The sequence below is a fragment of the Oryzias melastigma genome, linkage group LG1 (genome assembly GCF_002922805.2).
Source record: "Oryzias melastigma strain HK-1 linkage group LG1, ASM292280v2, whole genome shotgun sequence".
Taxonomy (NCBI): Eukaryota; Metazoa; Chordata; class Actinopteri; order Beloniformes; family Adrianichthyidae; genus Oryzias; species Oryzias melastigma.
Window position 1 is genome coordinate 28,977,451 of NC_050512.1, and position 25,717 is coordinate 29,003,167.

Below are 25,717 nucleotides of genomic sequence, written 5' to 3' on the forward strand. Positions count from 1 at the left end.
GGTGAAGACCTTCATGGAGGTCCAGCTAAAGATTCCGTGGAGGAAGGGCAGAAGATCGCTTTTCACAGAGTCCACCAAAGGAGGTGAAGGGAAGTGTCCCGACAGCCAGCGTCTGTGCCCAATTGTTGGGAAGTTGGAGCTTTTTAAACAGAAGGTGATTGTAAAAAGAGCTGAACGGAACCCATTATAGCGTAAAAGATCAGTTTCCCGCTGAGATTTAACTGTGCATGAAGATTCTCTTTCCCTTGAGGAGAAAACACCTCACAGCCGGGTCCCGCGCTGTGGTCGCCATGGACAAGCTGTTTGTGGACGGCCGCCTCTTTCAGAACCCGGAGATCCCCCCGTGGCTGCACTGAAGAACCCTCTGCTGCGTCTGAGATGCGCTCAAAACACCTGCTAAGCTTATTCAAAAGAATGGAAATCGGATCAACCACCCCCCCCACACCTATTCTCAGGAAAAAACTTTTTTTTTCTCCTCTCCCATGTTCATGTGGTGTTTTTTTTCTTTTCTCTTTTGTTATTTATGTCAAGTCCCCCCTCTCTCCCTCCTCCTCCCTATATCATCAGATGACAACACATTCCAGGTAAGCATTCTTTTATTTACAGAACGAGCACACACACAAGCGATTTTAAAAAATTAAAGCTTCAGTTAAATGACATAATAAACAAACGCAATTCCAAATACAAAGACTTAGACTAGAAATATTTTAAAACTCCAATAAGTCTGGTAAATTTCTAGCTAATCATCTTAAAATTAATAAAGAAAAATCAACTTAGATGTTATAATCTATTCTTGATCAGTCAGAAAATGTCACTCGAGACCCGATCAGAATAAATGACACGATTAAAGATTTTTATAAGAATTTATACACCTCACAGATCAATCCATCAGAGCAAAGCATCAATTCATTTCTTAATAATGTAAACCTTCCCAGATTAAAAGTAGATTAAATCAAAGACTTAGACTCGCCGCTCTCATCCTCTGAACTTCCTGATGCTCTGCTGCTTATGCCGAACAACAAAGCTCCGGGGCCGGATGAATTTCCTGCTGATTTACAAAGAATTCTGTGAACAGAAAGCAGGAACTTTTTATAAAATTGTTACATTTATAAAAGATGGCCAATCACTGCCACCTAACATGAATACAGCAAACATAATACTCTCGTTGGATGCTGAAAAAGTCTTAAAGTAATTTCTGCAAAGACAGATACTTTTAGAATCAAAGAAACAGACACCAAGCCAGAGTAAGATTCTTCGCACGGAGACCTGGGTCGGTTTGTCACCGACACCAAATCTGCTGCTCCATCGAAGAACATTCTCTATGATTGGTGGCTACTGCGGCATGATCAAGGCCTCCATAGGATAGAAAGTGACTCTATGCACATCATTTTCTTAATACGTGTTGCCAATGCTGTATTTTTTTCTTGGCCGCATGGACCTGGAGGAAGAGTTAGGGATGGTTTATACTTCCAAGTGATTTGTGATCGCTGACGTTACAGAGGCCGCATGGGCAATGAAGCAAACCTGTTTACTTCAAAGCGATCGGTCATCACTTCAATCGTATCCACAATCGTGCGGTCTGTTCGCGATAACTAAGATAAACTTCTGAGTGGTGTTTACACTTTACAAGTAATACGATTGTCTACAATGTTTATTTTTAACGTGAAGAACATCTTTCTCACATACTTGCTGCGCCTTTGAATGCGCGGGCACAAGAAAGGCACAGGAAGTGGTGTGAACCTCCACTGAACAGAGACAGGCCATAAAAAGGCGAAAAAATAACTTGCTCCATTTTCTATCTAGTTGCCTCTCTCTGTTTTTTCTGTGTGTCCATCCATCCATTTTCTTGACCGCTTCTTCCCTTTCGGGGTCGCGGTTTTGTCTGTGTGTGAAGTTTGGTATTTCAACTTCTTCAGTAAATTTTCATTATTTTCAGCCTTAAAAAGATGTTTTTCTAGACAGACTTTCCTCAGTAACCCCTGTTTATACTTCGTAGCAATCAGTCCTCGTATCAGTCATATCCACAATCACACGGTTTAGTTCATACCATACTTCATGGTACACCATACTATCCGTGATAACTGTGATGGGCTTCTGAGTGATGTTTATACTTTTCAAGCATCACAATCGTGTCCAGCATTTATTTTTTAAGTTGAAAAGAGATTCTTGCTCAGACTAACTGGGCGCTCCCTTAGAGATAAGGTGAGAATTTGGTCTTGTACATGACTCTTTTCGCTATGTAGCAAAAACAACATGTCTCTGAGTTCACATAGGGTTTGCATCTATCACATCCATCTATGGCTCTTGTGAGATCTTGTTGTTTCTTTGCTGTGTACAGCTAATCAAAGAGACTGTGTGGTGTTCCGCTACCCTTGGGGTCCCGATGACTCCAACCACATATTGAAATGTGATTCCTTCCATGACAAATGTGGACAAAGGTGGACAGGATTTTATATCTGCCATGGACATTAGTGAAACTCAAAAATCAATAATAAAAAAAAAGTTCAGCGCACTGTCTTGTGGGGTCCAGATGACCCCACTTTTAATGTAAACAAGCCAAGGAGAGCGGAAGGGTTAAGTGGAAAACAAAAGTAAGATGCTGAACTACATTTTTGCATAATTGCCAAAATATCATCTTGGCAGCATTTTATGTCGATACAAGTATTGCCAAACGAAAAATTTGGATATTTCAATGAATCAATGTTTTCTTACATCCCTAGTAAACACCAGCTTTATTTTATTTGTATATATTTATTAATACAATTGTAACAAAGTATAAAAATGAGTGAATGGAAGACACTTTTGAATCAGTTCACACTAAGAAACGGAACCAATGATTACAATATTGAACAGATATTAAACTGAGATATAAATAGATCTGTTTCATACGCACACATCAACATACATGCAAAAAATAAAGAGCTATTTATGCTTAGAAATGGCAATGACATTTTACAACTTTATTTTTGTTTACAAAAAAGCAGCTGGATGGCTCCATCAGCTCCCTAGGAGACTGGCGCATGGGAAACCAGAGTTCATTTCCCACTGAAGCGCATTGAGGAAAGACCCTTCACACTACTGCCCAATTATAAAGCCACAAGCAGGCCCAAGTTTGGTTCTCCCTGTGCCGGTCCCCAGCCCAGATGAAAAACAGGGTTGTATCAGGAAGGGAATCCTGTGTAAAACTCTGCCAAACCAAATGTGCGGATTTACTGTGGCAACCCCTAGCGGGATATGCTGACATTTTTGTTCACAAAAGAGGAGTCTTGTTTCTTTAGGACTTGGATTTAGAGACCGATTACTACTAGAGAGGTAAACCAGATTCTAAGGCAACTGGTAAAAGTTATTTTAACAAAAAGTGGAATAAAAGCATTGTTTTGGAAGTTTTTCTATATTTGGAAGACAAGTCCAAAGTATGTCCAATAGGATTTTCTATTTGATTTGGAGTCTTTACGGGTTCTTTAAGAATCCTTTATATTGCACACGGCTCAATAATACAAAGCAAGATATGCAGAGCTGTCAATTGAATTGGAGTTTGAAAATTGCATATTTTGAAGCAGAAGCAGAAACAAAGTTTGGCTCTTCACGAGGGACATTTCTAGGCACAGTTTTTAACATTTGCTGTAAAACGTTTTAACTCTTTTCAAATCAAACACAAATGAAATCAAAAGTATCTGCGTCATCATTTTTAGTGGAGTTACAAGGTTTTTAGGATCCAAAGTCATCAAATTTCAAAATCATTTGACCTGGTTCCATAGTTTTGCTTTTAAATGGCCTATATCCTTCAAAATCCATTTTTTTAGGTTTTAAGTATATAATAATGCTAATTTCTCACCTCCCCCTCCCCAAAAAAGCAGTATTATTTTTCCACTCACTTATCTTTGAGCATTATTGAGCACCAGCCCCTCCCAATCCACAAAAATGAGTGAGTGCTCACATTGTGACATCACAAAGTGGGAACAGCCCCTTCGCTGCCAGAACCTCCCCCTGGCTAACACACACTCACACTTTCTCTGCGGCGCTAGCAGTGATCTTCAAAACGCTTTGATCTTTTTTTGATCATGTGATTTATTGTTACTTGAGGATTCCTAATAACCTGGATCTACGTTGGAAAGATATAAATATCGGATCTTAAGTTACGGACTGGATAATGATGATACACATAAAGGAAATGGTAGGATTATATAAGTTCGCTTCCTCCCACTCCCTTTCAGGCAGCTCTTAATGTATCCTCTGCTTGACATGGATTTGTGGATGTAAACTTCGGATGATTGATTGTATTGCACATGAATTTACTTTTCTTCTTTTGATTGCTTGAAATAAACCATTTCTAACCGAATCTAATTTTATGTGCACAATTTCTTTACAAATGTTGTTTGCTTGCTGCCAGGCCCAGCTCTAGGATGACATGATGAATGCCAAATGTTAAAGACGTGAGAATAGCATGATGTAGGCCCTTGAATTGAAAAACTCATGAGAAAAACCTTCTTCCAGATTTCTCTTTACATTGCTTTTGAGGTGTCAGGATAGTTTCAGGCGACTGTGACGCTGACATGAATTTTTAAGCTGAATCCTGGTCCTTCGGCTCGTCTTCTGATTGAAGGTCTCCGTTGCTCTTCTGAAGAGACTGTTGTTCCTCGAGAACTTGATCAGATTTGTCTCCATCGTCTGATTTACCAACTGTTTCATCAGTCAGGCCATTGGTGGCTTGTTCCACGGGGCAAGAAAAGGTTACTTCTTCCTCGTCCACTGGCATTTTTTTCCTCTTGAAGCAGCCCAGCTTGTAACAGAGATGAAAAACGTCATAAGAATAAACACCAAAATCATAATGATAGAGACTTTTGGTAATGTGGTCAGACCAAAGCTCCCAAAATAAAGTTACAGGTCATTTAAAACAGTTTTTGTTTGCATTGCATGCAAAACCAATGAACTTCTGATAATCATAGAAAGTTTATCCTCTGAGTCTGTAGCTTAATTTTTTTTTTTTTGCAAAGGGATTTCACTAATCACTCCAATCGATACATGGACTGTAATTCATCTCTACGATCAAAAGAAGGATCATCTCCATTTCACCACTTCAAAGAAAAGTGATGAAATCAAATGCTGGACCAAACACAGTACACTTTCTCAAAGCGATACCTCTGTGCTTCTTCTACAGCTTTGACTTTTGGAATCTTTCAGAATTTGGAATCACCTGAGCCAAATTAGCAGAGATTGGAGGAAAACAAGACAACCAAAACATGACAACCACGAACTGTATCAACTGGTGTCCTTAAGGAAGGGCTTCCCACCACGACAGATCAGCGACTTGACTGTTATCTACTAAAAAATCTTACTTTATACAAGATTATCGTTATTATGATGAGAAGCAGCAATCCTGCTCCAGCTCCAGTTCCAATGATCACCCACTGGTTGGGGGGAACGATGATCTCAACTCTAACTTCGCTCTGTTTGGGACATAAAATGCAAGTTGTGAACAATTGTTCTCTGTATTCTCTGTGTCCGTTTGGATGTTTTTGTACCCATTTCGTCGTTTGATCATTTTCAGTGACTTGACCATTCTTCAAAAGTTTGATGTTCGAGCTTTTCTGTGATCGATAAAAAAAATTGCATTTGAAAAATGAATGGACACAGGATCTTTGAGGTAGCATCAACTTTCCTTGTACCTCATTGTAGGAAGCTAGCACATATCGGCTTCTGTCGGTATCGACGCGTATCAAACTCTTGAATCTGATCTCTGTTCTTCCTCCAGTAAAGGGAGAAAATTCCTGTCAAATAAAAGAATGCCATTTGAAAACGGTGTCTTCGTTTTTCCTGTTTCCAATTATTGTGGTACAAACCTTGACATAACGATGAATGTCTCTAAAATGCACATCTGCCTGTAGCGTGAAGGCAGCAGAAGAGTGTTTTTTCAGACTGAAACTGTTGCACTGTGTGACGATGCATTCCTTTTCCTGTGTGCAGTCCTGTAACAAAGCAAACTGATGTTACTGAAGAATTTGGAAGGTTTAGTAAATTTAAATGCAGTTTTACTCGCCTCAGATTTTTTATCAAGAGTGCTAGAGCACTGGGTTTTGTTCTGAAAGAAAAGTTGTCACAATTTATACTGTGGCCATAAAAACAATCATGAGAATGGTTTTTATTTAATATTTGTCTACATACCTTTTGAACGAAAACTTGATAGTTGATTAATTCAAAGTTTTCTTGAACTTGTTTTGGGAAATATAGCGACACATTGACCGGAAAATCCTTGAAACCAGTATTATCTATCTGTAAACGATGAGAGCTCTGTCAGTTTATACACGCATTGATTTTCTGTCTGAGGGAAGGATGCTGCAGACGTCTCACCTGGTAAGTGATGACCATTTTTTGGGGTTTGTTATCCCCTGTTGTAAAGTTCAGATAGGTGACACTGTCCTCTTTCCTATGAGAGAAGATTCAGTTTGACTAATTTCTTGTGCAAACATTAAATAACATACAGGGTTTAAGTTTGTGAAATTTAGTGAAATATTCAAACAGATGATTAAAAAAAGGAAAACTTACACTGCAGTTACCATCCTGATTTCATATTGTACCTTTATGGTTTTGGTCACAGAACCAATCCTGCTGGAGTTTGTGTTGTCACTGTGGACAAACAAGTATTTCCATTACAGAGAACATTTTAGAAATGAACAAACTTATTAGCTCATATGCATACCTTTGTCCAAATACGGTCATAGTCATTGTGTCATTCCAATCAATATCCTTAATGACATGGAAAGAGGAGTGGAATGTTGCCTTGATAGAAAGAAGAGATGTTGGTGTTAGCCTGAATCGAATACACTGGAGAAGCTTCTAGGTTGAAGCTGCTAGTTGTTTCTGGAATGGTGGCACAGTTCATTATTTGCCATGTCAGTCAGCAGGATGTTTGTTGGGACTCACCATGGAGCCACTTCGGTACACGGGACGGCTGATGCCACACTGAGTTCTGTCTCGTACTTCTTTCAGATCATAGCACTCATACAGAGTTTGTCTTGTGGCCTTGTTGAGGAAAAACCAAACGGTTGAGTTTAAACACTTCACATTTAGAGTTTTCACTGTTGTTTTAACAGATTGCAAGATAATCTAAAGAATGAACTGTTTCTAGACAGAAATCACCTTTGTGACATTCACATTGGAAAAGGAAAGGCCGGGAGAGTGGAGCACAGTCAGGCTGGTGTTGTACGAGTCGTCACCTTTATTTGCCAGTAATATGGAAATGTTGAAGTAACTCTGCTCAGACACCAACAGCGTTGGCGTCCTGGTTAGATTCATAAGAGTATCAAGTCAGAGATGTGCTCTAGTGACGGCATGGCTGCTTCAAATTTGTCGGCTATACTTACGTGAAGTCGAAATCTACTTCCAGTTCAGCAACGCAGGTGTCGTTCTTTCTGCATTTTTTCTCGAATGGAATCTGTTTAGAAAAAAATGTTTTTACATTGACTCAAGAAAACACAAGTGCAGGTTTAGCTCCCTGTGAGAAAATAGGAATTTATCATTTAGACATTTACTTATAAAAAGGATTCTTGAAGGTCAAGCCTTTTTTTGAATGTCACATACGTGCTTGAGGTAGTTGTTTTTGCACTAAAAATCAATAAAAACCTGCTAAGAAGTCTGTTTCTGTGCTGGATCTAGCTCTGGATTTTCAGCCCCAGAAAATTTAGTACAAGATGAATGTTTTTGTTTTCTTGTTTATATTGTAGCAATGAAAAGTGGATGTTATGTCTGCCATTACATTCGGTGAAACCACACAACACCTGAAAACACTCTTTCTTGCTAAATAATGTCACTGATTTATTGGACCATACTCTTGCCACAAGCTCTACCTTTAAATATTCAATCTTTCTCAGCTTTTTCAAGGCATAACCCCTCTACCAACTGCAACATTTTTCAGAATACAAACCTCAAAAATGGCCTCCTTCTTACAGTCCGTGTTTAGGACGGCAATTGCGTTCTCATTGTCAGGTTGGGAAAAGTTAAACTTAATGCTGATGGGGGATAACGTGTCCTTCACACATTTCTGCAAACAAAAAGAGGAGTTTAAACCAGTGTGTAGTAATGAGCAAAAAGCCGTATTTCATGAATGGTCATACCGGCATGAAGACTGAATGATTGAAACACGTCGCTTGTGTGGTGAGGTTATAGTGGATGTGAAGACTCTTGGTTTTCTTATCAGTTGGACTGAAGAATCCTCGATGGGTTTGTCTCATTAAATCCACACTGAGCGTGTACAGGATTCCCAGTGTGAGATTAGCTTTTTCTACAAAAACATATGGCAAATCCCATAAAAAAACACATTAATACCAACAGTTTCCTTTACAGCACATTGTATTTATGAGTTGGGTTTTCCTACCTGTTTTGCTCTTTGTTGTCTCTTGCAACTGAAAACATGTTGTTAGGTTAACCATGGGCAGAACTTCATGGGGATTGTTTACGCAGTCGATGTTTTCGATACTTATTACTTCAGGATGGAACGACAAGTTAGCTGCAACATTATAGACTGGCTTGGACCTGGAACACATCACATAAAGGAAAATTATACAATTGTATTGGTGTAAAGCAAGAAAAAAAATACATGGACATTTCAAACTTGGTTATGATATTTCATCAAACATATATAGGAAAATAACAAAGTAGAAAATGTACATTTTTGTTGTTAAGGTGAAAGGCTGGCACATTGGAAATCAAGATTCTATTCCCAGTGTGGGTGCTTCTGCAAGACCCTCCTAACTACTGCCTTATAATCCATGATAGAAATAGAAACTGTCATGCCGGTTTTTATGTACCGCAGGCAAACAAGGTTAGTGTCAGGTGCTGGGGAACCAAACCACCTTGATGGAAAATGTACACTCAGAGCAGCAACTGGATTAGCTTTGAGAACAAGATTTTGTTGAAATAACTGTTTAGAAATCCAAAATCAAAGCTTACAGCAACTAGTAGCTAAACATTCCTACAAATGGCAGCTGATATCACAACTTCAGATTGAAGAGACACATTACAAATGCAACACCATGGGAGAGCAAGAACACCAGGTCAGAGAGGTGGCTATATCAAACTCCCAACCAGAACTTGTATCTCTGAGAAAAGAACATCCCTGAACTGAATTGAGTGACCATCAAGGTGGCAGACCTCTAAGAAAGATCGTCATGTATGGAAAAACTGGATGCCTACTGGCTAAGACTGCACTGCATGAGCAGCTAGCAGCCCAAATGAACCAACTGCTAAGAAATGGGACTCGCCCGATGTGGCTAACAGAAGGGCAAACAGTTCTGATCCAGAAAGATCCCTCATACATCATTGCAACCAAAAGGAATGGCCATATGGATCCATACATGAGGAAAGCACGGAAGAGTGTTGGCAAAGATACCAGAGAAGTCAAACACTAACCCCTGGTTGACAGAACAGTCACTAAAGGCTGCAAGTTGTGACAAGGCAACCCGTGCATTGTCTGGATTGATTACAAGGTGACTCATTGCTCATTCTAAGAGCACTTAAGGCAATCTCAATTAGGTTGTTGAAGACCACCCTAGAAGTCAATGGCAAGCTACTTGTACAAATACCCATCAAATGTGGCATATATGTATACAAAGGATATTTAAGGATAAGGCTACGGATACTGACTGAGGAATCAATCTCTTCATGGATGATATCAAGCTATACACTATGGGTGAGCGGGACATTGACTTCTTAATCCACATCAACAGAATCTACAGTTCTGAAATTGGAATGTCATTCAAGTTTGAGGAATCCCATTGGATAGTGACGAAGAGATCCTAGATGGTTTACATTGGAGGAATCTCACTCATAGAAGGAATATAGGAGACATTGAGGACAATTATAAGTACCATGGAATACCACAGGCATATGGCAACCTGGAACAGGCAACAAGAAAAGCTGGAACCGCCAAATACCTCCAATGAATAAAGCAAGTTCAGAGAAGCCAGGTCAGTGACAAGAGCATGACCCTGGAAAAAATAAACTGTTACACACTGGCAGTTATCAGACAGCCTGCAGGTATAATGAAATCCCCAGGAAGTGATACAGACTACAGATATTTAGACACGAAGCTCCCAACATACATGGAGGGTTGCATCCAAAACCCTTTACCCTGAGACTGTACACTAGTCGGAGGGAAGACTCCCTGGGACTAGTGAGCGTGGAAACCACTATCCAGGATGCAACATCCAAGATGCATGAACATATTAAGCACAAGGCCCCAACTGACAGTGTTCTTAGTGAATGTCTCAGCCAATGAGAGAAGAGGGTGTGTTGCTGGAGGACAGATCCTTTATGGAAGGACAACCCCCTGCTTAGGCTGTACCACCAAACCATGACTTAAAGGGTAACCAAACCCTAAATCAACTTTTTTTTGGCTGTTGACCTTTACAAATTGGGCTGTAAAAGTGTTTTCTGTTCGTCATTGCCACATTTTTTTACAAATTAAAATAAGCTTGTTTAATTCTTGAAAATATAGTCAAAAACCGTCTGTGTGCTGCCCCCTACAGGTTGAATCAAGGTATTACAGTTGCACTTTGTGATTGGTCAAACCATGCAAGTTTCACGTAATGATCTGCAGCCCCCAAGCCCCACCCATTTTGAAAATGGGTGGATTTTCATATTTCGGCTGTGGGTGGAGTCAGGCTCCAACTTCCATGTTTGGTTACCCTTTAAGTGGCTGATTTCATAAAATTTGATAGACACATTTGCACAGATACAATTAGTACACACACACACCTGACACACTGAGTCCCTTAAATATGATTGCCCAAGTGTCTAATTGTCTGTTAGGATTGTTTCCATCACATTCCTAACAGTCAGAATGCTTGTTTGATGTGTAACATAAAAAAATCTGCATATAAATGTATCTTTACAAAAAAGTTAATGATCACATATTAATTAACCATAAAACATGCATGCAGGAAGGCTTTAAAATCAATATTTTCATGAATCACACATAGAACTCACAATAGCCATACCTTAAAACAACAGCAGCGCCCTGTGATCCAACCACAACATCTGGAAGCCCATCATTTCCAAGATCTCCATGTCCATCAACAGCTAGACCAAAAAACCTCATTTCAGGTTGAAAACTCTTTCCATTGATTCTCTAAAACAAGAAGAGAACAATTTTAATCTTTGTGACATGTTTCATACAAAAGACTAAAAATCAAGTATTCTGGACACTGGAGAAGTAATACAGGCCGTTCCCACAGGGGGGAGTCTCTGCTCTAGGCTTAAGAACTAATACTGTAATGCATAGGAATAATATTGTTTCCTGCTGGAAATTTAAGAATAAATCCAGAAAGGAGACAGTTCATCTTGAATCTTTGAGTTTCACATTGAGCATACCTCCATGTTTTCAATACCAGGCATCGGTTTATTTTTGTCTAAACCTGCATTATTTTTATTGCGGTTCACAGATATGCTGGAGTCAACCCAGCGAATGAAAGGTGAAACCACCCTGGACTGTTCGCCATTGTATCGCAGGGCCTCTTATCTATTCAGTTCAGTCGATTTATGAAGTGCCAGTTTACAACTCAGATGTGTTTTTATCAAAAACCACAAAAACATCAACAACTTTTTGCTTGATTTCTATTTGATCCTTTTCAAACTCTCCCCAAAATTTGTCTGTTGAAGATTAAGCTAAAGTCAAGGATTGGAACAGAATTAAAACATTTGGACATTTGATAGAGTTGATGCTTCGTCACCTGGCTGAAGGTGTGGCGTATCCCACTATTTCTGTCTCCGAGATAAATGTACACAGCTCCATGGTTATCGTCCTCCAGAGGGGCGCCGACTGCTACATCTCGGAGTCCATCTCCATTCATATCAGCAAGGCTGGATATGGTGGTGCCAAATCTCCCCATAGATGGAGCCGTCAGGCTCAGCCTCATTTCCAGTTGCTTCTACAGGAAACAAAGATGTCCACTATTTCAAAATGAATGTATCAATAATGACAGTCTTTTAAGTGTCACGATGACCCACCTTATTGGTCAGTGCGTAGACATAGACTTTGCCTTCTGTCTTTTGTAGAGGCTGGTAAAACATTGGAGCTCCCACCAACAGGAAGTCAGTGCTATCATCTGAATCAATATCGACAGTGCAGATCTCCGCGCCAAAATAGGAACCGACCTGTTGAGTATAATATCTGTATTTATGGTGTTTAAGGCAACTCAACAGCTATCTAGAGTTTTCTGCTAATGCACAAGGCTGTGGCGTTGCCAGGAAGTTCTGTGGTTTCCTCTTAGTAATCATGAAAGTTGGTGAACAGTTTTTTAAACTTTCCCAGCAGAGTCAAAGCATTTGTTGAATTCAAGTATTTTCAGCCCCAAATGAGAATACACCTTTTCAATTTTAATTCCAGTAGGCCTTATTTATGACTGACCTTGGTCCCCTCTAGTCTCTGCTGTACAGTCCAGTGTTTTCCAGTACTAGAGAAAATTACAACTTGTCCAGTGTGTTGAAACCGGGGAGCGCCCGAGAAATATAGAGGAACTCCATTCCTCTCCCCGGTGGATAAGGAAAATCCTACAAGAGTAGGAGACACACTCAGACCACAAGGTATTTACCATCAAGTAACACTGACACCAAACAATAAAGCTGATTTCTATCAGGCACATATCTCATTCACAAAGCAGCTCATGACAAGTTTACCCATGTAGGAATCCATCTCCATGTCTGGATCCAAAATCTGATCTTCATGTTGTTCTTCATCTTCATTTTCACGCTGCTCCAGAGAACCACGCCAGCTGTTTGATCCCACCGAGCCCAGAACCAGAGTGTCCTGACAATGGTAAAGTCAAATTAGAACACACGCTTATTTTCTGGTGTTTGTTTCTTTGAGAATTGAGAAGCCAGTCTGCCCTCTGGTTGGTCAAGAGTTTAAATCCCAGGTCAGATAGTTATTGCTTCTTAAGGCATTTGTACTCCACATTGCCACCATTTGTAACAAGTAACCATAGAGCTGTTTTGGATAAAAAATGTCAGTGAAATGCTGGTAAGGAAAGATGTCTTCTGATTGTTGAACAAGTTACACTCTTAATATGACAGGATGGAAAGAAAAGATAACGAGGGGAATTACCCAGTGTACTTATTGCAAAGTGTAGTGTGTAATTATTAGAAAAATGGCATATAAAATATTAATTTAGATTGAAAAGTGTATGAAGTCATGAATTTTGAACATGGTTTATATAGGAATTTTGGTGATGGAATTTGGGTTCTAAGTGTTTTTTATTGATCTATTTTTGCCAAATATGTGTTTGTTTTCACTGTTGTCATGGTGATGGTGGGTGTTAATATTAAGATATGAATCTTTGATGCTTTGATTCTGGTAAAACTAATTAAGGTAGCATCACTACTACAATGTGGAACATACAAAATAACATTCATGGGAGTTCTATATTAAAAATGAAACTCATCAAATGTCTGATGGTTAAATGTTGCATTTCTTTTTCTTTCTGATGTATTAGATTGAATGGGTGTGTTATTAGGCCTGTTATAATATGTTGTAAGCATGATTACACCCTTTAAAACTAAATACCTCAACATTTAAATATTCCTGGAATCATTACAAAGCACTGGAAGGATTTAGCATCACTCACCTTGTAATAGGCAGCACTGAATCCAGTCTGAGACATTTCATTAGTTAAGTTTCCTGCCAGAGCCACTTTGGACCCTGAAAAAGATCATGCACATGTATCACTAAAGGGTGTCAAAAGATCAGATCAAAATTGTAGTAAATGTATAGAAACATAAAAACAAAAACAAAAAACTTACCTTCCACAACGAAGATCTTATTTTGGAAGTTTTTTAAAATCCCATCAAGCCCTTTATAGTCCTCAATTTTAAAAACATTTTTGTCCTTCGGCTCTGAGGCGATGGGTTTAATTTTTTCCATGCTATCAATTTTAACCTAAAACCAAAAATCTGCATGAAGTCACGACTTTCACATAACTCCAGGTCAAATATTTAATATCGTCTGAGCAATAAAACAGTTACTATGTATGAAGGTAAATATGTGCCAACACACACAAGCTTGAATCTCACACAAACATGTAAAACTGAATGTGAAGTTGAAGCAAATAGGAAAACCTGAGAAAAATTTGTACTTGAGGAATGTAACGTGGGAACTTGCAGACAAAAATCTTAACTTGTGTTTTAAAATGTTCACACACTTAAGATTTCATCTGAGGTTGCGGGTAAACAAACAACTTATAAGACTGTGTTGAAAAAAGTCTTTACTCGTAGGTTCAATTATCTTCTGTAGAAGAGTTTCATATTAATGGGAGTCTCAGTGTTTTTCTGACTTTTGGCACAATCCCCACGAAACGCCAAAATAGACTTACATCGGAGTGTGGGGAGAAGGGGGAGGCGGAAAGAGGCGCTCTCGTCGGAAAACAACCAATCAGAGGATGGAAGATCTAGCTGTTTCTTTCTGAACTGCTTCTCAGTAATGGTGCACCAAGCTGGGTTAAGTAACATCAGAGTACTATATTGACACTTCCCTTCCTTGTTCTTGTAAGTAGGAAATATAATCTTATGAATATACGTGGGAGTGGTCCAGCTATGGTCAAATTCAACACACAGATCAGAGGGGGGTAGATGAAACAGCCAGTTCCAACAGCTAACACTATACTAATTTGATAAGAACGGGATTCTATTGACCATCTGTTAGTACTATTAAATTATAACACCATCGTAGAAATATAAACCATTCCCTAAAGGTGCATTCCCACCAAAGATGATTCGGGCGGCAGAAGCATCCATCTCCAATGGACTGACCCCGGAGCGCGGGGCGGGCACCTGGGCACTTTGGGGTGGAAACCGCGAACCGTGGAGCGCATGCGAGAACCAGGGAGAGCGGTGCAAGTTTTTTTTTTTTTACATAAGAACATTTTTGCACACAAGTTCTGACTTTTTTTCAGGCAAGTTACTGCATTACATTGTTTCAGCATCTTCTCAGGTTTTCCTTTTGCCTGAAACTTCACATTCAGTTTTAAATGTGATTTAAACTTGTGTGTATTGGCACATATTTACCTTCATACTTGGCTATTTATGTTTCCTACAAATGTAGCATCATTAACAAACTGCCTCTTCACTTTTTCTACAACAAAGACTCAAATTTCAATTTATTTTTTTAATAACTTACCCCGATGACAAACCGAATGATGTTCTTTTGGTCATATTTTGTAAGAACTCCGTCCTTTTGAGTATCACTGGGATCTCCGTCCGTTATGAGAACCAGAACTTGAGTTGCACCAGGAGTGGCGCCCGCTGACTCTTTTCCAAACAGGTTGTCTCTGGAACAAGCATCAGTGACATCCAAAGATTTGTGTAGCTTTCTCTTCACAATTATCTTTAAACAGTTATGTCACTTGTTGTGTAATGAAACTTACAAGATAAACTGAAGGGCTCTATATGTGTTTGTGAGTGACTTCATATGCTCTTCTTTGATCAGTTTCTCCAAAGCTCTTCCTGCAACGTGGTCATTGAAGTCAAAAACTATTCTGGGTCTGCGGGAGAACTGAACCGCTGCAAACTGAAACATAAATAATAAAACATCCACATTAATCATCAAAAATTAGGTTGATGTAAATAAATCTGTAAATGTTGGTGTCCTTCAGTGACCTTGATTGTTGTGTTGGATAAACTGTCCATGATGCTCTTAATGAAATCTTTGTTTTTTTTAAATTCTTCTTCAGTCATGCTGCCTGATCCATCAAACAGAAAGACCAGGTCTACTTTGTTTTTGGTGCACTCTGAAAAAATATGGTTTAATGAGAGCAGAGCAAAAATATACAGGGCAGACTTCAGTGTTGCCGTTTCTGTCACCTTGGAAGCCTGGTTTAAAAGAGCGTGAAACATTATCTTTCATGCTGAGACACCAACTGTTGAGGTAGGAGTTCCCTAAGCATTCATGGACAACGTTTGGACTGCACACCTAAAGCAGAAGATGAAAGAGGCTAGAAATCCAGTGGGATCTTGAAGGTCCATCTCAACGTGAGGAGCTCTCACCGTGAACTCGGATCCAGTTGGTTTTGCAGCTATTGACATACCCAAATGCTTGATTTTTGTTGAGTTTGCGTCCGGAAAATCTGTCAAAGTAAAATTGAAGGAAGCTTTATAGTCACATTCATAAAATACTCCTTTTTTTTAATTTTGGCTTTTTTTGTTTAGTTACAATAATAAAGAGTGTTAGAGGTTCATACCCTGAGAAGTCTGGCAACGTGGCTTTTCTTCATGTCTGTACTTGCATATTTCCCCAGATCCATTTAAGCTCAAAGGTGCTGTGACAATGATCCTGTGGATCACAGAAAAGCTGTGAGGTCAGTCCAGTGTGTCTAATACTGTCTCACTAACAAAGGGAAACACGGTTATTTATGTTAGCCACAGGATGTAAATCTACATTACTCACAATAAGAAGTTAGGAATATTGTGAAAACTGTGGATGTGGTAAACACAGAGTTTGCTTCACAGATTTTCATTATAGGGAGGCAGTTTAGTGTTTTCCACATACTGGTTTCACTGTGTACTTGTGGCCAAAACCCAAACATTTTAAAAGAAAAGTGTTTCAATATGGGATCAATTTCGACATTTTGTGAGTATAAAAAGCTAATTTTGTCCTTCCAAGTTCATCATTCAAACAGCCATGAGAACATGACGTCTCCTAACGAAGGAGCAGCGCCACCTGGCCATAGTTTGGAGAGAATATAGACTCATTCGATTTGTCTGTTTGTAGTTCTTGATTTGTAACTCATCAAATACATTGTATGCATAACTGTGTTTTTGCAATTGTACGTGTGCAAACAAAAAAAAAAAAAAAAAATGCAATTTACCTACGCACAGCTTAAAACTAGTTACACATGCAAATCTTTAAAGTCCCCTTTGACAATTTTGATTAAATTTTAGCATTTTTCCTAGTAGTGTTTTAATGATGATTAGGAAGTTTTTAACCAAAATCCCACGACTTAAATCTTTTAAAAGCCATTTTTCATGTTGACCTCAAGCCTCTGTTTCCAAAATCTCCTCTGAGGAGGCGTGGCTTTTGGAGCAGTGCAGCTCCGCCCCTGATCCTCCACTGTCTGATTATGATAGATCTGTGTCTCGCTAGCGTAAATCAGCACCACTGCTACATAAAAATGTCCAGCCAAATGGTTCTTAGCCGAATGTCAGCTTGGAACAAGGAAGTGAAGATCTTCATGGACAGAACTTCCTCCAAAATCCTGATTCTTTCTCCTTCCAGTTCACCAAAGACTCTTTTAGCTAATTCTCCAATGTTTATTGACTGTGATCAATACATTCAATCATTGGTTTCTCAGAGTTCTTGATAAAATAATCAAAGCTAACATCAAAATGCTCTTTCATTGATTTACAATCCTTTCCAACTGCGGTCAAATGAGCCGCCGTTCACATTTCCGTGGTCACATCAAGAAGCTCCGTGGAGTCTGGTGGAGATTTTCCAGCGTTCTCAGTCCTGCTACCGTAAGTATTGGATGAAACTCACACCAAAAATCCAGTGATGCTGATTTGACCACAGAAATGTGAACGGCGGCTCATTTGACTGCAGTCAATGTGAAGATACCATCTTCTCTTCTCCAGAACCTGAACTAGACACTAGGAACAGATGAGGGTTTAGTGCATGTGCAGCAGAGCTGTTGATGGAAAGAAGATCATTCATTCAAACAGAGTCTGTCTGAGACAGTTTGATTGACAGATTTAAAAGGAGAAATACTCAGAAATACAAAAACAAAATGATTTTGTGACGAAGAGGCTGAGACATTTGGATCCAAGTGCAACTGATTTAATAAACAAGGGCAAGACATATGCGTGGTCAGAGTCCAGGCGTGGGTCGAGGTAGGAGGCAGGCAGGAAACCGAGGAGACAGGCAGAGATCAAAAACACAGAGAATCACACAGAGAAGGTATACTCAGACTGTAAGAGGACCAAACAAGACTTCGCACTGAGCAGAGGTTAGAGAGTGACATATACAGGGTGATGATGAGGTGATGAGAAACAGCTGAGGAAGGCTTGCACCAGAGAGAGATGGATTATGGGAGATGTAGTAGAGGAAGGGAGCAGGGCTTGTTAATACTCTGGCGAGAGCTCCCTCCGGTGGTTAGAGGTAGAAATACGGGGCTCAACTCTGACAGATTTCTTATTACAATTGTTTTCTTTTATAAGAAAAAATGCCACAAATCCATGTTAAAAACTCAAAAAACAGGATTTTCATCGGAGGACTTTAACAAGTACACTGAAATAATGAAGACACACAGCAGCATTTACACACAAATTAGATTTGAAACTCTTTTCAAGTGTCCAAGATTTGAAACTAAATGATTTGTTTAAATGCTGCTAGAAAGCTGGGTCATCAGAGTTTTCTTATGAACCGCTATGAACTTAGATTGTCAATAACGTGATGAAAACTTGCTATCCTCTCACTTTCTTAAACAGATATGCCTCAATAATTAATGTAAGCGCCATTTTTTGGGGAGTTTGAAATGGCATAGAATTGCATTTTGTTTTAATGATTCCATGTATATTTTGTTTGTGTAACATTTGGATCTGCATGATTGTTGAATTTGTTTAACCACCATAGGACACAACTCTGTTATTTCATGTCCATTTTATGTGTCAAAGAAGAAATTCTGTCTTTGAACTTGTTGTTAATAAAGATAGGATGGACATGGACGACTAAGTGACATGGTCATGTGCGGCTACGTTGTTAAAGGTTCAAGGTTTTTTATTTTTCTATATTTGCATCAACTTACATTGAGAATTCTTGTGCAAAGCTCTCAAAGTCACCGTTTAGGTTAAGGGATAGAATAGGAATTTCTGTACAAGTTTAAATAACAGTATAGAGATCTCAAAGTATGTACATCAGAAAAATTCAAACTGAATGATAAAAAACAAAAGGTGCAGGTTCACTGGAGGGCTGGAAGTAGTGCAGGAGCAATTTGAAAAGACTGAATATTGCATGTTGATCAATTACAAAAAGACAAATTGCACATTTGTTCATGCGTGTAAACCAGAACTTTGTCTTTGTCATTCTTTGCAGAGATTAATTGATTAGAACCAAAAGGAACCAAACCATGGGAAGAAAAGATTAACCTCTACAATTAAAAAAATATATATATCTAAATGTGTTTTAAGACATTCAACACTAAAATTTGGTCACGCTTTCCTGCAGCGCCTTCGCCACAGAGCTATTCCACAAGCAAGCAGTGCAAGGTCTTCCTCGACACCCAGAGAGCACACTGAGTCGATCAGCCCTACGTCCCACTCCGCTCCCTGGGTGTGGAGAAGGACCTAATGCTCTTCTTGCCCCAAAGACCCTTCAAAGGCATAGAACTGATCGACTCATCACCTATACAGCTAATACAGCGGGAGCGGGCAGCGCCAGGTCCTTCTCCACGCCCAGAGAGTGTAGTGGGTTGGTCAGACCTAAATCCCGCTCCTTCATTCCCCTTATACAGTGAAAGCATGGAGCTCTTCCTGGAGTGGACGAGTCCATCAGCTCTACTCCTGGCTCTCTGAGGCAAACAGGCAGTGCCAGGTCCTTCTCCACACCCAGGGAGCGGAGCAGGACGCAGGGCTGATCGACTCTAACCGCTCTCTGGGTGTGAAGGACCTTGTGCCTCATGCTATCACTGTAGCTGGGAACTGGCGCATGCGGAAGAGCTGGCAGGGAAAGTGCAGCCGTGAGGGAGTGATGAGAATAGAGAAAAGTTAGTGTGGAGTGTTTTAAAAAAGACTTTTTTATATTCAATAACAGGGAATTTATGTTTAAGAAAGTGGGGAAAATGTCAAATTTTTAATAGACATTTTCCACAATCTAAGATCAAAGCGGCTGATAAGAAAACTTTGATGCATTCTAGCAGCATTTAAACGCATCACAAACGAGACGAGAAAAGAGTTTCACATCAGATTCGTGAGTAAATGCGGTTTTGTGTGTGTGTATCAGGCGATTTGTGAGTACTTTTAAAGATTTGTATGTGTAGTTAGTTTTAAGCTGCTGGTTTTTAAAGTTGTGCATGCATTAATTGTAATTTCCATTTTTTTGTATTTCGTAATTTTTGTAGATTTTAATACTCAATTGCAAGTACACACATGCACAAAATGTATGAGTTACAAATCAAGAAGTATGCATACACAAATCGGATGAGACTTCTGTATAATCTCTCCATGTTTTTTTATGAGCACAACTCATATGAGGATGAACTAGTTTGAGCAATTTGAGTTTGTAACTTTATTTTTGATGTAAATATAATTGATTGATTAAACCAGATTAAAGACCCGTTGAGATCAAGATCTCATTTTCAAGGGCGACCCGGCCGAGATGGCTGTGACCTCCCAGCTGTTGCACAACTTTGTAATGACATCATCCCCATCTGACTGCAGCAGTCAGCATCTGAGACCACGCCAACGATTTTTATTTAAAAATCAGGCGGCGGCAGCTAACCCTGAAGGTTCTGCTGATCCCTTCTCATTGCACATTGGCAGTTTTATATGTGACCGTAGCTTTATTAAACCACAAGCGATCATTTAAAAAAAAAAATGGCTTTTTGAAAGTTTTCACAAGAACAGCATATAGAAACGTACCCCGTCTTGTCAGCTGATGTGAACTGAAACACTTTATATCCAAAGAAATCTTTCTTTTCTCCAGATAAGACTTTGACATCCGTTGTTCCAATGTTGAAAGCCAAAGAACTCGGGATGACTGCAGCTGAAAAACCGGTGAGAAAAATAAAATCACTGAACACAATCTTCAAAGAATGTCATGTTGGGTTTAACAATGACAATTGTGACTCGTATGTTTAAAAAAGATGAATGGGAATTATCTAATGCTGACAAAACTTAACACAAAAAGTAAATTTACAGTTTTTCTGTGGAATAAAAATGAAATAAATGTAGAAAAATCTATTTAAGGACGACACTGTAAAAATAACATACATTAATGAGAAAGGCGGAGAAATCAGTGCTGCTGTCGAGAGTAAAAGAAGTCAAATTTGTTATATATTAAAAAAATATAAAACTGTCATAACGGAATTGTTAATATTTAAAAGTTACCTTTTATATATGAAATCTTTAATTAAAAAAGTTTAATTCTCTAAACGGGATAGTGGAACTCTACAGCTCTGACTGAGTTTTAGTCAGTAAGAATCTGGACAAAATGGCTGTTATAATTCTTCTCTATCTCTAAAATATGCATTTCTACCAAAAAAAAGTCATATTTCTTTTAATATCAGCTCTTTCTTTTTGCTCCTAAAGTGCAGCTTAAACTTTTGAGCTCAGAGGCATAAACTTCTGCAGGATGCTCTCCAACTACTGATCTGTAAATTTAGCCTCAAACTGTCCTGTCCTTTTATTTTATTCTGAAGCAGCTTTGATATCTCTGAAATCTAAAACACAAGCCAGTAATTACGCAGAAGTGGTTCTAAATTATGTGTGTGAGCATCTACTTCTGACCGAAGAGAGTCATGCTGATCATGATGAAAACATTTTCTGATTTCCCCTTTAAGGCTAAATTACAATAAATAACAGGTGTAATAAAAAAATAATTGCTTATTGTTCTTTATATTTTGTACTTTGTGGATATTTTTTTGTCCTGAGTTCTATGATGTGTGAGCTTTATTTCACACGTTTGATTAAAAATGCAACACCTTCCTGATGACCGATAAAAGGCTGGTTGATTTCTTCAGATCACAGTCATGTAAGTTCTCAATTTTTCTGAAAGCAGAAGTTCATAGAAGTGTAATTCTGTAACAGAGCTAAAGCATTGCAACACAAAATTGTCTTCTTTTTTTTATTATCTTAATCATGTGAAAATCTGTCCTAGAGGAGTAATGATGCATAACGCTACATTTGTAAATTTGTTCAACTTTTTGTGGGAACAAAATGTCAACCTCAAATAAAAATGTAAATTAATAAACTTGTTAATCTTGTAAATTAAATGAACCCTCCTCAGACTTCTTATCTACATTCCCGCCGCCCTCGAGTGTGTTTAAGTCCAGCAAAAGGTCCACGTAAACATCTGTTTATGGACATTTCTGACTTTTTATGACCGTATTTGAAGTCGACACACAAAACGCACATCCATGGTGGAACTTTAACTAACTCAGATTTGGTACAGATGGCGTCCATTTTAATGACGGAAGTACCAACCGTTTTAAAAATTATTCATGAAAAATAAATGGTTTGTGTCTGGTTGGAATTCTATTGCACCAAGTGTTTCAAATATCGGAATAGAGCTGTGAAAGAAAAAAAAATCGAGCAAGATTCGCCTGATTTGCACCGTTTCAACATTTTGTACCACGCCTTTTCTAACTGGTAGTGGACATGTGCTGCAAAAAAAATAGAAGACGCCCCTTCCTGCTCGTCCAGTGAGAACACTATGATGAAAGTGCGTTCAAGAATGATCTTTTAGTGCCTATAAAGCCTGGTGTGAATATATCACAAGTTTCTTCTAAACCTTAAAATGAGTCACATTAGTCTAGAAAAAAAGCCAAATTAAAAATTGTTTTAATGATAATCGGCTGTTAACAGAACCTTCACAAAAAATGTTATTTGGGGAGTTTCAGGAAAACAGCAGCTGATAACAAACACTGATAAATGTTTCAAGATTTAACAAAGACTTCTACTCTGCAAAGACTTACTGGCGTCTTTGGTTGAAGTTACTACCAAAAGTCTCTTGAGGTCAAACTCAGACTTTTACCTGATTCTTCTTACTTAAATGTAGGAGTGTAACAAATAATGAATTAAATTGATTATCATTAATATTGGATCAAGATACTTCTTAGATTTAGGCACGGTAGGATTATTTTACAGTAACTTAACGAAAAAGATCCATCTCAGCGAATAACACACTTTGAATTTTGCAAAGACGTGACCTCAGGGTGTGCTAGAATATTCTAAGAATGATCCCTTTGGATTATTTTGATGTGGAAAAACAACTTTATGAAACTAAAATATGAATGAATTTGACATTAATTCTTGTTTACTTGTTTGTACACTTATTTAATTTGCACTTGATTATCTTGCAAGAAATACAAGAAATCTGGAAAACTTGACCTGTACTGTTCAGTACCAGGAACTTATCTCTGAGTCAAACTGGTTGACGTTTTGGCTAAAGATGTCTTAGATCAATTTTAGATCAATGAATCGGATTGTTCAAAATTAATTAAATTCGTCAATCACAAATAATGATATAAATCCAATCAGGGTTCACAGTTAGAACGGTTACACCCCTGCTTAGAAGGCCTTCCTGTCACAAAGTCAGGAAATATTCTTAAACAACTAATATGCTTTAACACACAAATAAGTGTTCAATCATTTCTTCGCTGATGTTTGGCCGATTAAAGTTTAGTGTAGAACGACAGAACTCAAACGTTGAGACTCTTTGTGGCTTTGGGCTGGAACCGTTACGCTGACTCCGCTGTAGGATTTCCTGATTTTCAAATAACCACGAAACATGTTTTCCTTGTTCCTTTCTTTAAGATGACCCAAAACAAAATCAATCACCTAAAGAAAGTGTTTTATTTCACCAAATAGCGCCAAGGAGAAGCTAAAGCGATCTAAAAAACATGACCACACCTGGTTTCCAGTTTCATATTTTTACTCCGCCTTGTTTTCTCCTTTTTTTCCAGTATAAACCCCTATTCTGTATCCGACTTGGAGAAAAATTCAAATTACCTGCAGCCCAAATGCAGCAGATCAGGCAGATGCCCCGCATCTTTGTCTGGGGTGGTGGAGGACTGTTGCTGGAGCCACATGAGAGTGTGAGAACCAACTGCTTCCTGAAGAAAATCTACAACGGGCTGTTTCCGCTGCAGGTGGTGACACTTCATTTCACGCTTGCATTTTGCAAGCCTGGTTTCCTCTTTTTTTATAATACTTTTGACAAAGTTCAATTACAAGGAACATTTTATAAAAGGTAAAAGTTTGCAAACTGTTGGGGGTGAAACGTAACATGCAAATTTGTTCGAGACCATTTTAGGATCTGGAAGACCTTAAATCAACAAAGAATGAACACAAGGAAAAGGAAAATATAAAAAAATTGAATTGATGCTTTACTTTTTTTCTCACTTTTACAAAGCAAAATGATGGGTGTTAACAAGAGGAAGTTACATTATGCAACATGTGGACTAAAGCACCAAAACCACTTTTTATCTTCTGGTTTGATCATCCAATGTGAAAATACATATTGCAATTGATAATTCAATATAAAAAATATAATTCACTCACATGCTTTTAAAAATAAAATGTCAAATCAGTTGCATGTTAAATTGGGATAATTCAAATAAAATTGCATTCAGTAATTTGCAATTCAGTGTTGAATTTGGTCATGCATTTTAAAAAAGCATTTTGCATTTCTCATTTTAATTTTAAAAATGACATTTCATTTCCTTGTAGCTTAAAATCAATTGCATTTAATTTTCCAAGGTGTTTTTATGTCAAAAAAGCTCAAAACAAATTGTTAAAACACGCCCCCCCACCCTTCCTTTTCAGGCAGTCATGCTTTGCTCAACCCGTTCTAGCAAATATTTAAATAAAGTTGCATACGGATGAAAATCTGTGACTTAATAGTTTGAGAAATCGATGTGGAGGCGGGACTCATGAGCGTCTGACAGTTCTCAGTTTGAATCTTGAGTGCCTGTGTAATGACATGCATTACACCCGGAGGGGCTATTTTGCAATTGATTTTGACCTTTGACACAAAAAATTTTGGAAATTGAAACTACATTCGATTTTACGTTTCAGGGAATTAAAATGTAATTTGATCGTATTGAATTGTGAATTGGAAAATACTTTTTCATTTGAATTATGGAACCAAAATGCAATTGATTTTGCTTTTATTTCAAATTCCAATCTTTGATTGATTAAGATTGAATCATATTTTTATTATATTGAATTGTGTATTAACAATGTATTTTTAAATAGCATGATCAAATTGCAAATTTTTGACTGAGAAATGATTATTAGAACAACTTTAAAATGTGGGTAAAAAAGCATTCCATCTTTTGGCTCTGCTTTCCTAAATATTTAAACTGTTCAAATCCAATTTATTTTTGTTCTTTTTCTCCGAGTTGTCTTATTTACCTCTTTTTTAAATTTCTTTACTGATTGTATTATTGTTTTTTTAATCTCCTTCTCATCAACATACTTCTGCAGATCTTTTATTTTGTTGCCCAATCTGAAAAACACCAATCCAGCCAGTTTATCTGATGTTGATTATTATTACTTATTCATCCTGGTGCCACTTCCCTGTTGTACTTGAAATTCAATTTTTGGTTTAAACGAAGCCCCGAAGTGTTTGCAGGAAGTGCAAAAAGTTGCAGTTCCTCAAAGGACCACTGGGGTCTGGTTTCAGGAAGGAGCAAGCTTTAAAAGTTCATTTTTACATTCCAACAACAAGGATGTCTGGCTTGATTTAGTAAATTCAGTCTTTGTTTTACTTGTGTGTGTTTATAATTTAAATAATTTTTGACTCATTAGAGCTCAAATTTCTGCATTACTGGTGGGGGAATTTTGTTATTTTTGATCTTTGATTGGCAGGAGGGTAAACAAAACACTCAGTTTATCTTTTCTGATCCAAACACTCATTTAATGATTGTTGTTTAGTTGTGCGGAGTAAATTTATGTCAAAGTGGCTGACTCACTCCAAGCTTTTACTTTTCTCATTTATAATACTCCACGTCTATAA

At 38.2% G+C, this 25,717-nt stretch overlaps 1 protein-coding gene across 3 annotated transcripts; it reads right to left on the reverse strand.

Moving 5' to 3' along the window:
* Nucleotides 1–2,720: 2,720 nt before the first annotated feature.
* zmp:0000001082 (integrin alpha-D) lies at nucleotides 2,721–24,397 on the reverse strand. Of its 3 annotated transcripts, XM_024289486.2 has the most exons (31): nucleotides 23,707–23,844; nucleotides 20,617–20,740; nucleotides 16,227–16,318; nucleotides 16,033–16,112; nucleotides 15,850–15,958; nucleotides 15,646–15,776; nucleotides 15,414–15,556; nucleotides 15,167–15,317; nucleotides 13,795–13,930; nucleotides 13,620–13,693; nucleotides 12,673–12,802; nucleotides 12,404–12,546; nucleotides 12,004–12,150; nucleotides 11,727–11,924; nucleotides 10,995–11,125; nucleotides 8,372–8,529; nucleotides 8,112–8,278; nucleotides 7,922–8,038; nucleotides 7,362–7,432; nucleotides 7,138–7,279; nucleotides 6,922–7,020; nucleotides 6,698–6,777; nucleotides 6,544–6,624; nucleotides 6,349–6,424; nucleotides 6,163–6,270; nucleotides 6,038–6,079; nucleotides 5,841–5,966; nucleotides 5,667–5,768; nucleotides 5,523–5,588; nucleotides 5,337–5,447; nucleotides 2,721–4,780 (listed from the first exon to the last, which is right to left on the reverse strand). In XM_024289486.2, the coding sequence occupies exons 1-31, from the start codon at nucleotides 23,744–23,746 to the stop codon at nucleotides 4,562–4,564; spliced, it is 3,594 nt and encodes a 1,197-aa protein (XP_024145254.1). In that variant the 5' UTR covers nucleotides 23,747–23,844; the 3' UTR covers nucleotides 2,721–4,561. The 3 variants fall into 3 exon arrangements, with proteins under 3 accessions (XP_024145254.1, XP_036069753.1, XP_024145253.1); XM_036213860.1 differs by having other exon boundaries at nucleotides 5,337–5,588; nucleotides 11,727–11,921; nucleotides 23,707–24,397; XM_024289485.2 differs by having other exon boundaries at nucleotides 5,337–5,588; nucleotides 23,707–24,394.
* Nucleotides 24,398–25,717: the final 1,320 nt, after the last annotated feature.

Bases quoted from the DNA above. Each gene is read 5' to 3' on its own strand.
- zmp:0000001082 (XM_024289485.2), bottom strand. From the start codon at position 23,746: ATGCGGGGCATCTGCCTGATCTGCTGCATTTGGGCTGCAG. The intron at 13,931-15,166 runs GTAAGTTATTAA...TTTTGGTTTTAG, and splicing joins TCATTCGGTTTGTCATCGGG to GTTAAAATTGATAGCATGGA. The intron at 6,425-6,543 runs GTAAGTTTTCCT...CTTCTCTCATAG, and splicing joins ATCAGGATGGTAACTGCAGT to GAAAGAGGACAGTGTCACCT.